Consider the following 13,248-nt stretch of genomic DNA (forward strand, 5'->3'; position numbering starts at 1 on the left):
AATCAGACAGACCCAAATCCGATTCAAGGCCTCCTGCTCCAGTAGCTAGGGTCTCACCAGCAAGGTATGAACCCCTCTCAAGGCTCAGTGTCTCAGTGAGTATATTGCAGTGACTGGAGCCTACATCCAGGGCTGGATAGGGACATGTGCCTGTTCAGGGAAGTCAGTGATTCTTGGTGCTCCTTCGAAAGGATCCTTTGAATGATCGTTTAATTTCTATTTAGAGGAAAGGCAGGGTCCCTGAAGGGCAAAACAAAGGCCTTGTAGTTCATCAGACCACAGTCCCTAAGAAGCATAATAGGGGCCTTGGGCTTTCCCTCCCACTCCAAGTAGCTCATCAACATCTTCTTTCCAAGCCAGTCAACACTCTCCCTGGAAGTACTGATAAACAATTTTCTCCAGTTCGTTACATTTTCAAAGACGTTTGTCTCTCTTTGTAGAGTAATCCTGACATCTGTCCTTCTGACTGCTTCATAGAATGTTCCGAAGATTAAACAAGGTAACACACGTAGAGAACTCTGCACAGCACCTGACACTCAGCGGATGTTCAATAAACGATGACTATTATTAGTATCATAGCTAAAAATGATAGCAACTCCAAGCCTCCAGTAATGACAGGTCATGCGCAGTCCTTTTTTCCTCTAGCTCCTTACCTTTAAATATTCTCTGAGTAAAGGCATTTTGAGAAAGCATTTGGTGACGTTGGAATGTTCTCAAGAGCTCTCTGGTGCCTTTATAAGTGAATCTTAATAAATATAGGAGACTCATCTCTTTCTTCATACCTCTGTCATGAAAAAAAGCAACAACAAAAATACCTTTGGCATACTATAACATTGTATAGTATAACATTTTAAATGTTATTTACCTTCAACACAGTAGAAATCCACAGGATGGAGGTTACCTGAGGGATAAACACTGAACCAGGCCATGTTGCTGAGGGAACAGAGGTAGGTCTGAGACCAGATCCTGGCTAGGGAGCAGAGGGGAAATGGTGATTCTTTGGAGGAGTTTTATTGGGATAAAATGCACCTGCTTTTATTAGGATGCCAGAATGCACCTGCTGTTTCATTCTCTTCAGTCCCCTTGAACATCCTTTGAGCAGAGGAATGAGAGGAGAGTAGGAGAGAAAAAAAAGAACAGAGTGAGGTTAGCAACGCTGTCTCCTTCCTCATTGTCTGTTTCCAAATGCACCATCAGTATCAAAACACTGCTTGGTAGTAGTCTAAAAGATTTAACTTGTCCCCAAATTCCTAAGCAACCACTGGTGTGTAATTTGATTTTTGACAGAGTGCAACTGAACTTCTGAGCATATCATTAGTTTTGTACACCTACCAGAGACAGGTGTAGTGACCACCCCTTCCACACTCCAGACACGGAGTGAAGGACACGTGGGGCCAACCACTCAGGTTACCCCAAGGGTGGTGGGAACTTGGTCCCCGATCCGAACCACAGTTCTGCCGTGGCCCCACTGCTCGCCATTCTTAATTGTGTGCTTGTGTGTGTTTCATTGAGTAGGTGATGGGAGCCCCAGCAACTGCAAGGTTCAAGGCCTCAAACTTCAGTTTGTCAACCCTTCAGTCATGACTTGAAGGAAGGAAAGGACAACCCACTCCGGTATTCTTGCCTAGAAAATCCCACGGTCAGAGGAGCCTAGCGGGCAGCAGTCAATGGTGTCCGAAAGAGTCGGACACAACTTAGTGATTAAACAACCGTCACCGCTGGTCACCATTCTGGGCCCTGGCCTACCCTCTGGGCTTCCGGCCGTGCCTGCACTGCCTCTCCGTTCCATCCCAGGCCTCCCTCAGCTCCCAGGGGAGACTGGGACCCCTGACGGTGTCTCCAGGCCAAGTCAGATAGTCCTCCTCTCCATCCCTTTTTGAAGGAGAAACAGCAAAGGTGAGCAGGAAACCGCCAGCAAGTTTTGACAGCTGCTGAGGGAGACTAATGGGTTTCTAAGGAAACCGAGAGGCAGCAGCCATTTTAGTGGCATTTGCTGTATGAAAAATATATAGACATTGACATCCGTCCCCGTCCCCCAACCCCCACCCGCGGCGCCTTCCTTCCCTTCCCGCTCCGGAGGCCCCGAGGTGAGGGTGCGGCCCAGGTCTCCCGGAGACGCAGCAGCCACCTGTCGCAGGTGCCTGCCACCCGGCGTCGCCCCCCAGCCCCCTCCCCGCAGCGGGCGGGACCGCGGGACTCCCCACCCCCGGGCGCCGCAGTGCAGCGCGGTCCCCGCGGCCCGCCCCTCGGGTCCCCTCCCTTGCTGGCCCCCCGCCCGGCGGGCCGCGGGGAGGGCGGGCGCGTGGCCGCGGCGCTGGGCGCGAGGCGGGCGGGGAGGAGCGGGTCCGCGCGGCTGGCGAGGCGCGGGCGAGGCGCAGGCAGAGCGAGCGCGGGAGGTCGCCGCAGCCTGGGGACACCGCGCGCCGCTGCCCATCATGGTCGCTGCGCACGCTGCCCATTCTTCCTCCTCGGCCGAGTGGATCGCCTGTCTGGATAAAAGGTACCCGGGGAAGGGTCCCCGCCGGCCGGGGCTCCGCGCGCTGTCTGCCCGGAGACCGCCGCGGGGACGCCCGCCGGGGCCGCGGGAGGAGGGTCCCTGAGCGGGGAGGGAGCGGAGGATCCGCGCCTGGGACCAGGGGACGCAGACCCCGGTCTCTCTTGGGGCACCAGGTGCGCGAGATTTTCACACGTGGTGGAGAAATTGAGGCGCAGTGAGGGGAGCCCCAGCCCCTCCAGGTCCCCCTCGCCCCTCCTTCAAGGTCTCCTCGCCTCCTGCCCCTCTCGACTCCCGGCTCGGCGCTCTGGTCGGGGGTTTATTTTCCTAGGCATCACCGGAGAGACTAGATTCCTACCTCTTCTGGCTGTTTAGATCCTTAGGGGTAAATAAGTTTCAAGGAGGGTGGGTGGAGAGGCAGGTGCAGAGTAACGTGCTTTTTTTTTTTGTTCCTGAAAGCCAAGTGTGAAGGACCCAGTTGAGCTGTCAAGTGCCTTCTGAAATTCTCAGCTTCTGCCCCCGCAGTCGCTCGCTCAAGGTCTGTGTTAGGAAGGTCACGCGGGAGACTGCTTTCGTCTTAATACCCTACCTCTCGGGAAGAGACCCTTACTCTAACAAAATTAAACCCGTAAAGCACTGTAACTCCCGACGACAGCCCTGTGTAAGGAGGGTGCAGTGTAATAGCGGACTGCAGTTGTTTGCAGGCTCTGACAGCATAATTTTCTGTTTGTCCAGATTGTGGGTTTAGCAGTAAACATTACCCAGGATGTTAGCAATTAGTTTGTTACCCTGATTAAAAGGTGATGCATCTGAACTTTTAAGAACTGGGTGAGAGATCTTGCAGAGTGAACTGCCTCTGATTTTTCCAGTTTGATGCAGCAGGGCAGTGATTCATGTCTTGCAGTTATCTGCATGACATCTCTATTTGCATTTGGGGGAAATATTTTGCACTCTGCCATATTGAAATTTTTACAATTAGCAGATTCGTAACCAGATCAAACTTGAAAATCTTAAGTGTGACGTGCTTTGCATACTTTACTATATAGGCCTTTGTTGAAAAAATTAAATAATTTGAAAAAAACTAAATGTGGCTCATTTGAATAACTTAATATATCTGAGAAATAATTTTGCCTTTCAATTACCACACAGTAGCAAGATTTTTTGGCAGGCACTGCCCTATTTACGTCTAAGATGATATGTGCTAATATTAAAAGAGTTGTGTGCAATAAATAGTAAGAGAATTGAAGTGACGTTTAAATCATAGAGAATTATGTAGAGAAGCTAAGTGAAGAGACTGCTAATGTGATAAGTAATCTAAATTTAATAGTTTAGGAAAGACAAATTATCAAAGAAGAGAAAATCAAGCTCTTGTCCTTATAAATAATGGTACTTCCTCATGAGTGAATTGTTTAGATAACAGACTGCATATTTCCATTTGCAGAAATCCATGGCATGCCATTTTTTGAACAGTCAGTAATTCACTGGCAGCCCTCTAGTCAGTAAGTACTTGTGGCAAAAATCATAGAACAGTACTAACACAAGTGGGGCATATTTGACTCTGTCTTTTCATAATGTGTATTTGCCCAAATGATTTTTGTTTGGAATGGATTTTTAGAACATAGTGTCACAATTTATTCTGATACTACAGAATGTTCAAGGGTAGAGTTGGGGGTAGAATCCTCCATAGATACCAAGCCTAATTTTCCTGGAGTGCTGGAGAGTAGACAGATCAATTTAAGATTTAACCCTTAATCAAATTAAGTATTTTAGGCCTAGAGCTGTCACCAGCCACAAGCTCTGATCTTGGACATGTCAGTTTTATTTCCTTGAGTGACTGAAAAATGAGGCTAATGCTATCTGTCTTACCAAGGATTAGTGGGCCAAATGGGAAAAAAAAATCGTGAAAGTAATGTGAAAACTGTGAGGTGCCATGTGGCATATTATTTTGTAGTGTTAAGAGAACCTTGCATTTTCCACGGTGTTGTTGCTAGAATTTCTTTGAAGAAGAGTTTAAGAGTGGCAGTCTCTTGATAAGAGGGCCTTGAGATACTTGTTTTGAAGTGTTTGTTTTTTTTTTTTCCCCCAATTTTTAAAAATCTAAGCATTTTTACTTAGATTGTCTGCTGACTTTTTAGGGGAGGAGGGAGATTAAGGATGCTGATGGAAGTTGGCTGGGAAGCCCCCTGAGTCCTTCCTTTTGGGACACTGCCCTCAATATTTCTGAGAAATGCAATCTTGATGCTCTATTCCAGGCACTGTGTTGGGCATGGGGGAGGCAGGGGAAAACAAGAAAAGATGAAAGTTGTTTATTGACTTAGTGGGGTGGGCAGGTGGGGGTGGGACAGTTACATAAACAAGCAAGCGCAATGCAGTCGTAAGTGCTTTAATGGAGATGTAGGAAATGCTTTGGGGATGCAGAGGAGAGCCTCAGCAGATCTGCCACAGATGCTTCCCACAGGTTCCTGTCCTTGGAGGTTGAGGGGAATTTTCTCAGGCAGAAAATTCTGGGAGCAGTGTGAACAAGGACACTTAGGTGTGGCAGATAAATATGCTCATTTCATCTCAACCTCAAATTCCTCTTGTGACCAAATCAAGAGTATAAAAACATATGCTCTGCTTTTCTAAAACTCTCGATTATGGACTTTTGCAAGCACACACAGAAGCAAAGAGGAAATGGTACAGTGATCCTTGATGTCCTGTCTGGGGAAATGATGCTGGGACCTTTTCCACAGCTGGGAAATATAGTTTAGATATATGTATCATTCAAGCATCAACTGTTGTGGACAGCTAGAAAAAGAGCAATGGAGGGTTGGAAATAAAAAGGGGAGTTAAAGTAGAAAGTCTGCAGGAGTAAAGGATGTGTAATGAAACAAATAAACAAAAACAAGGAAAATAATCCAGTAGAAATATTTGTTAAGTGTGCCTAGGAAGTTGTCATAGATAGGCAATGCTCTATAAGCTTATGTATGGGGAGGGAGGTTAAAAATATGTAGATATGTGGATTAGGTTGAAGAAACAAAATCTAAAGCTTTTTATGTATCAGGCATCCAAGTTCTTGGACTATGGTACAACTCAGAAGGTGAGAGTGTATGAATACTAATTGTAAAAATCAGAAAGCCATTGAACATTTGGATGAATAAAAATACATTGAAAAAAGTCTCAACAGAAAACATTGTCAAAGCAAAACAAGCTTAGCGTTGCCTCATTTATCTTACAAATTTTTTTTGAGCAGGGATGGTAACTAGAAATGTATGACACAGTACCCCACTATTTGGGATTTAAGATATGTAAAATATATTTTTATAAAAGATATTTTATATGCAAAATACCTTTTAAAAATGTGTTGACCATTTTTAAAAATATTAGTGAAAATATTTTTCCCACAAGCTTGTAAGTTTTGCCACTTGAGAATTTAAGAACTGTTATATATCATAATTCTCATGGTTGGTAAGGGCGTGTTATGAAGGGACCACACACATTCACAGTATGTATAGTGAACTGTTGCCAGTATTCATCACTGTGGAGCAGGAATTGGCAAACTATGGCCCATGGGCCAGATCCGGCAGCTGCTCGTGTGTCTCCTGAGCTAAGAAGGTTTTTCACATTTCTGAGTGGTTGGAAATAAACCACAAGATTAATCTTTTGTGACCCATGAAATTTATATGAAATTCAAATGTCAATGTCCACAAGCAAAGTTTTGCTGAAACACAGCCATGCTCATTTGGCTACATATTGTCCATGGCTGCTTTCACAGCACAATAGCAGGACACTGTGGCTCACAGCTTTTGAAGTATTTGCTCTGTGGATATTTGAAGAAAAAGTTTGCCATCCCCTGTTACAGGTCAAAGAATCTACCTAAGTGATCAACAGAGAAATCGCTGGAGATGAAAGTTGTTCTTTGTCTGGGAAGGAGTTGACGATGTTTGGTTTCTTGTTCTTCAGTTAAAAGTATAGTGTGGAGGGAGGTCCTTGGTTGATTAAACTGTTTGTGGACCACCTAAGCAGAAAAGGAAGTTAATATAGTATGACTATGTGAAAAATGTTGTCATCTTTCAAAACAGCCAAAGAGTTTTAAAATTATTAATTTTTCATTAAAAAATGCCCCTTACATAGTTCTTGCATTTGACTTGATTCCTGAATAGATGTTGAGTTAGCTATTTTTGATGGGGTTGAATGAGAGTGAAAGAAATCAAGAAACAAATTTGTTAAAAACGAGCATGCTTTTTAGCAGACATGGTGAAAGAGGATGACTCAGCTATCCAAGAAGCATCAGACACAGTCCCAGCCTTAAGGAATCTAGAAGATCAAAGAAGCATGCACAGCAGAAGGCAGGGGAACGCTGATGTCTACCTAGGCAGGTTCCAAGGGATGACATTACCCAGGATTCTGGGCTGGTCTTACAGTCTTGAAATTCTGATTTGTTGGCACATCAAGAATTAATGCATTTTTTCCAGGGATAGATATATAGGCACCAAACTCTCAGAACCTATAAAAACCAGAAAGTTTATTAATTTGATAATTCCAGTAGTCATGTACAGATGTGAGAGTTGGACTATAAAGAAAGCTCAGCACCAAAGAATTGATGCTTTTGAACTGTTGTGTTGGAGAAGACTCTTGAGAATTTCTTGGACTGCAAGGAGATCCAACCAGTCCATTCTAAAGGAGATCAGTCCTGAATATTCATTGGAAGAACTGATGCTGAAACTGAAACTCCAATACTTTGGCCACCTGATGCGAAGAACTGACTCACTTGAAAAGACCCTGATGCTGGGAAGGATTAAGGCAGGAGGAGAAGGGGACAATGGAGGATGAGATGGTTGGATGGCATCACCGACTCGATGGACATGAGTTTGAATAAGCTCCGGGAGTTGGTGATGGACAGGGAGGCCTGGTGTGCTGCAGTCCATGGGGTCATAAAGAGTCAGACATGACTGAGCAACTGAACTGAGCTGAACTGCACTGAATTGAGCATCAGAGAAGTGGATACTGCCATCCTTGGGCTAATATGTTCCTTCTCTAGGCAAGCTGTATGGAAATCCAATTGTTATTAGAAGGCCATGTTGTACATTTATGACGAGAGGCAAAGCTGCCAGGAGATCAGGACACTTACAACTTCTGGCCAGCTCATTCTCTTCCTAGAGCAACAGAGCTTGGGAATTGAATTATAATCAGAAGATAGTTCTGGGAATTCTTCAGGGCAGTTTGGTCATCACCTCTTCCAGTTAGAGGATCTTCTGAGTGCTCCCATAGGACTCTTTGTTACACTTTGTCCAACAATGTAATAGCACGACTCAGGCTTCATCACAATTGCCTATCTACTCCTTTCTGTGCATCTCTTGATGTTGTATTGTATTGCTAGGTTGTATTGTAGTCATCATTTTACCTTCAGCTTCAGGGCAGCTCCCTAATTGTAGAAAGTACTTTTGGGACCAGGGTGAGATGTCCAGAGGCATCCTCTTCCTCAGGGATGAAATAGCCTCTGCAACTTTTAGGGCAAGTCTTCACACTGGGCCCCTCTGCCATAGAAAGGGCTTGACTGGGCACCAGCATCTGCCTCTGATTTTCCCTTATTTTCTTGGCTGATGTGAATACTTTAAAAAAATGATATGACATGGCATAGCTCTATTCTAATTTTTATTTTTTGAAGTTTATTATGGAAAATTTCAACATATGTAAAAGAAGAGAGAATAGTATGATAATTCTGTTGTTCCACCCCCTTTGCCTCCAACAGTCATCAACTCACATTCAATGTTGTTTTATTTATACCCACTTGTCCCCCAGACCTGTGGCCACTGCTGAGTTTTCAAAGTTTGCTGACATATTGAGTGCAGCACTTTCACAGCATCATCTTTTAGAATTTGAAATACCTCAACTGGCATTCCATCACCTCCACTAGCTTTGTTCATAGTGATGCTTTCTAAGGCCTTGACTTCACATTCCAGGATGTCTGGCTCTAGATGAGTGATCACACCATCGTGATTATCTGGGTCATGAAGATCTTTTTTGTACAGTTTTTCTGTGTATTATTGCCACCTCTTCTTAATATCTTCTGCTTCTGTTAGGTCCATACCATTTCTGTCCTTTATTGAGCCCATCTTTGCATGAAATGTTCCCTTGATATCTCTAGTTTTCTTGAAGAGATCTCTAGTCTTTCCCATTCTATTGTTTTCCTCTATTTCTTTGCCTTGAATGCTGAGGAAGGCTTTCTTATCTCTCCTTGCTATTCTTTGGAACTCTGCATTCAAATGGGTATATCTTTCCTTTTCTCCTTTGCTTTTCGCTTCTCTTCTTTTCACAGCTATTTGTAAGGCCTCCTCAGACAGCCATTTTGCTTTTTTGCATTTCTTTTTCTTGGGGATGATCTTGATCCCTGTCTCCTGTACAATGTCACGAACCTCTGTCCATAGTTCATCAGGCACTCTGTCAGATCTAGTCCCTTAAGTCTACTTCTCACTTCCACTGTATAATCATAAGGGATTTGATTTAGACCATACCTGAATGGTCTAGTGGTTTTCCCCACTTTCTTCAATTTAAGTCTGAATTTGGCAATAAGGAGTTCATGATCTGAGCCACAGTCAGCTCCTGGTTTTATTTTTGCTGACTGTATGGAGCTTCTCCATCTTTGCTGCAAAGAATATAATCAATCTGATTTTGGTATTGGCCATCTAGTGATGTCCATGTGTAGAGTGTTCTCTTGTGTTGTTGGAAGAGGGTGTTTGCTATGACCAGTGTGTTCCCTTGGCGAAACTCTATTAGCCTTTGCCCTGCTTCATTCTGTACTCCAAGGCCAAATTTGCCTGTTACTCCAGGTGTTTCTTGACTTCCTACTTTTGCATTCTAGTTCCCTATAATGAAAAGGACATCTTTTTTGGGTGTTAGGTCTAAAAGGTCTTGTAGGTCTTGATAGAACCATTCAACATCAGCTTCTTCAGCATTACTGGTCAGATATAGACTTCAATTACTGTGATATTGAATGGTTTGCCTTGAAAACGAACAGAGATCATTCTGTTGTTTTTGAGATAACATCCAAGTACTGCATTTCGGACTCTTTTGTTGACTATGATGGCTACTTCATCTCTCCTAAGGAATTCTTGCCCACAGTAGTAGATATAATGGTCATCTGAGTTAAATTCACCCATTCCAGTCCATTTTAGTTCGCTGATTGCTAGAATGTCGATGTTCACTCTTGCCATCTCCTGTTTGACCACTTCCAATTTGCTTCGATTCATGGACCTAACATTCCAGTGTCCTAACAATTCCTAACATTCCTGCAATATTGCTCTATACTTGTCAGACCTTGCTTCTATCACCAGTCACATCCATAAGTGGGTGTTGTTTTTGCTTTGGCTCCATCCTTTCATTCTTTCTGGAGTTATTTCTGCACTGATCTCCAGTAGCATACTGGGTACCTACTGACCTGGGGAGTTCATCTTTCAGTGTTCTGTCTTTTTGCCTTTTCATAATGTTCATGGGGTTCTCAAGGCAAGAACACTGAAGTGGTTTGCTGTTCCCTTCTCCAGTGGACCGCATTCTGTTAGACCTCTTCACCATGAACCGCCCGTCTTGGGTGGCCCCACACAGCATGACTTAGTTTCATTGAGTTAGACAAGGCTGTGGTCCATGTGATCAGATTGGCTAGTTGTCTGTGATTATGGTTTCAGTGTGTCTGCCCTCTGATGCCCTCTCTCAGCGCCTATGGTCTTACTTGCATTTCTCTTACCTTGGACGTGGGATATCTCTTCATGGCTGCTCCAACAAAGCGCAGCCCCTGCTCCTTATCTTGGACGTGGGGTATATCCTTATGGTCGCCGCTCCTGACCTTGGACATGGGGTAACTCCTCTCAGCTGCTGCTTCTGACCTTGAATGTGGGGTATCTCCTTTCGGCCACTCCCTCCTGCACTGTGCACCTGCTGCTCTGTGCTCCAGATGTTCAAGCTGGTTTTAGAAAAGGCAGAGGAACCAGAGATCAAATTGCCAACATCCGCTGGATCATCGAAAAAGCAAGATAGTTCCAGAAAAACATCTATTTCTGCATTATTGACTATGCCAAAGCCTTTGACTGTGTGGATCACAATAAACTGTGGAAAATTCTGAAAGAGATGGGAATACCAGACCACCTGACCTGCCTCTTGAGAAACCTGTATGCAGGTCAGGAAGCAACAGTTAGAACTGGACATGGAACAACACACTGGTTCCAAATAGGAAAAGGAGTACGTCAAGGCTGTATATTATCACCCTGCTTATTTAACTTATATGCAGGGTACATCATGAGAAACACTGGGCTGGAAGAAGCACAAGCTGGGATCAAGATTGCCGGGAGAAATATCAATAACCTCAGATATGCAGATGACACCACCCTTATGGCAGAAAGTGAAGAACTGAAAAGCCTCTTGATGAAAGTGAAAGAGGAGAGTGAAAAAGTTGGCTTAAAGCTCAACATTCAGAAAACTAAGATCACGGCATCTGGTCCCATCATCACTTCATGAGAAATAGACAGGGAAACAGTGGCTGACTTTATTTTTTGGGGTTCCAAAATCACTGCAGATGGTGATTGCAGCCATGAAATTAAAAGACACTTACTCCTTGGAAGGAAAGTTATAACCAACCTAGACAGCATATTAAAAAGCAGAGACCTTACTTTGTCAACAAAGGTCCATCTAGTCAAGGCTCTGTTTTTTCCAGTAGTCATGTATGGATGTGAGAGTCGGACTATAAAGAAAGCTGAGCGCCGAAGAATTGATGCTTTTGAGCTATGGTGTTGGAGAAGACTCTTGAGAGTACCTTGGACTGCAAGGAGATCCAACCAGTCCATCCTAAAGCAGATCAGTCCTGGGTGTTCATTGAAAGGACTGATGTTGAAGCTGAAACTCCACTACTTTGGCCACCTGATGTGAAGAGCTGACTCATTTGAAAAGACCGTGATGCTAGGAAAGATTGAGGGCAGGAGGAGAAGGGGATGACCGAGGATGAGATGGTTGGATGGCATCACCTATTCAATGGACATGAGTTTGAGTAAATTCCAGGAGTTGGTGATGGACAGGAAGGCCTGGTGTGCTGCGGTTCATGGGGTCTCAAAGAGTGGACACGACTGAGTGACTGAACTGAACTGAACTGTCCCCCACCACTGCCAGGATTATTTTATCACAAGTCCCATATAGTATCATTTTATCTGTAAATATTTACATATATATCTCTAGTACCTAAGGACTCTAAGTATATTGTCACATATTTTAAAATTAACACTAATTTCCTAATATGATCAAATATCCAGTCACAGTGCAGACTTTCCCATTTCATCATGACTTTTTCTTTTTTGCAGTTTGTTTTTATTTGGATCCAAACAAGTTGTATTTAGTTGATATGTATCTAGGTCTTTTTTAATCTGTGGATTTTCCCTATAGCTCTCTCTTTTTATTCCTTGTAATACATTTGTTGAAGAAGCAGGTAGATTTTTACAGTCTGAATTTTAATTATACCTTCATGGTGTCTTTTAATATGTGCCTTTGGCCCCTGTATTTCCTGTAAATTGGTATTTGGCTCTAGGGCTTGATCAGTTTTATTAATTGATTTGATTTTTTTTTTGACAACAGTCTTTCACAGAGGGGTTATATACTTGCGTTATGAGTGCATGTCAAGTGATCTCTTTTTGTGATGTTAGAAAATATAGTGTTCTTGAAATTTAAATACTTGGCCACTATCTTATCTACAACTTCTTGAGGGACATCTCATGGTAGCTCCAAAACATGGGAGCGTATGTGTGGAGCATTTAGAGAACATCACATCCTCATGTGTAATCAGGATTAAGTTCTGTGGTGCTTATTTTACCTGTGCTTTTAGGATTTAGGCAAGGAAAGGGTTCAATAGGAACTGGACTCCCTCAGATCAGAGGCACATGGGGAATGGTGTGCTTGCAAAGCAGTAGGCCTGAGAAAAAGGTACCTGGTTCATCTCACCCTGGTCCTACAGTCTGGTCTCCTGAACACAGACTGGAAACCTAAAGAGTCATCAGGGAGGGTCATACTCAGCAAAGCAAATTTGTCTTGTCTTAGTTTGGCTTCCCCTCAATGGACTTCATGCTCCTCCAGTGAGGCTAGGATGGGCAGATGCTCTTTAGTTTGAATTTTCTATGGGCTTATAAGATTTCATAGCCCTTCTGGAGTAGCTGCTTCTTATCTTTTTTCATCTCCCTAAACCCAAGGCAGCTACTTTCTCTTTAGATAGATTTAGATCCACTTCTATGTACTTGAATGGTGGCGTGAAGAGTGAGATTTTCTTCCAGCACTTTAATTCGTGGGCTTCTCAGGTTGCTCAGTGGTAAAGAATCCGCCTGCCAATGCAGGAGACGTGGGCTCGATCCCTGACCTGGGGAGACCCCCTGGAGAAGGAAATGGCAACCCACTCCAGTATTCTTTCCCGGGAAATTCCATGGACAGAGGAGCCTGGTGGGCTACAGCCCATGGGGTGACAAAAGAATCGGACATGACTTAGCAACTAAACAACAACAACCTTTAATTGAAAATTGAAGGAAAGAGAAAGGAGAGACCGTCTTGGGAAAACAGAGACTGAGGAAAGAGAAAGAGGATGGAACTAACTGGGTGTAGAGGAGGACAGGGAAAGACCCAGTCACACATAGGAAAGCAAACAATCTGACTGGCTGGAGTAGAGGCGCTGGGTGCCGTGTTTACTCCTCCGCATCCATGTGCGTTACTTGCTTTCCCTGCATGGACAGAAAAACAAAGCACCGTCGCTACCC

General features: G+C 44.0%; 1 protein-coding gene across 1 annotated transcript in view; it reads left to right on the top strand.

The window, feature by feature from the left end:
• Positions 1 to 2,346: 2,346 nt before the first annotated feature.
• Positions 2,347 to 13,248, top strand: part of RAPGEF4 (Rap guanine nucleotide exchange factor 4) — a 334,333-nt gene continuing 323,431 nt past the window's right edge. The window contains exon 1 of the mRNA XM_070358480.1: positions 2,347 to 2,500. Coding sequence (XP_070214581.1) covers positions 2,436 to 2,500 — 65 coding nt within the window. The 5' untranslated portion in view covers positions 2,347 to 2,435. The remainder of the gene's footprint in view (positions 2,501 to 13,248) is intronic.

Source organism: Bos mutus, chromosome 2 (genome assembly GCF_027580195.1).
Source record: "Bos mutus isolate GX-2022 chromosome 2, NWIPB_WYAK_1.1, whole genome shotgun sequence".
Taxonomy (NCBI): Eukaryota; Metazoa; Chordata; class Mammalia; order Artiodactyla; family Bovidae; genus Bos; species Bos mutus.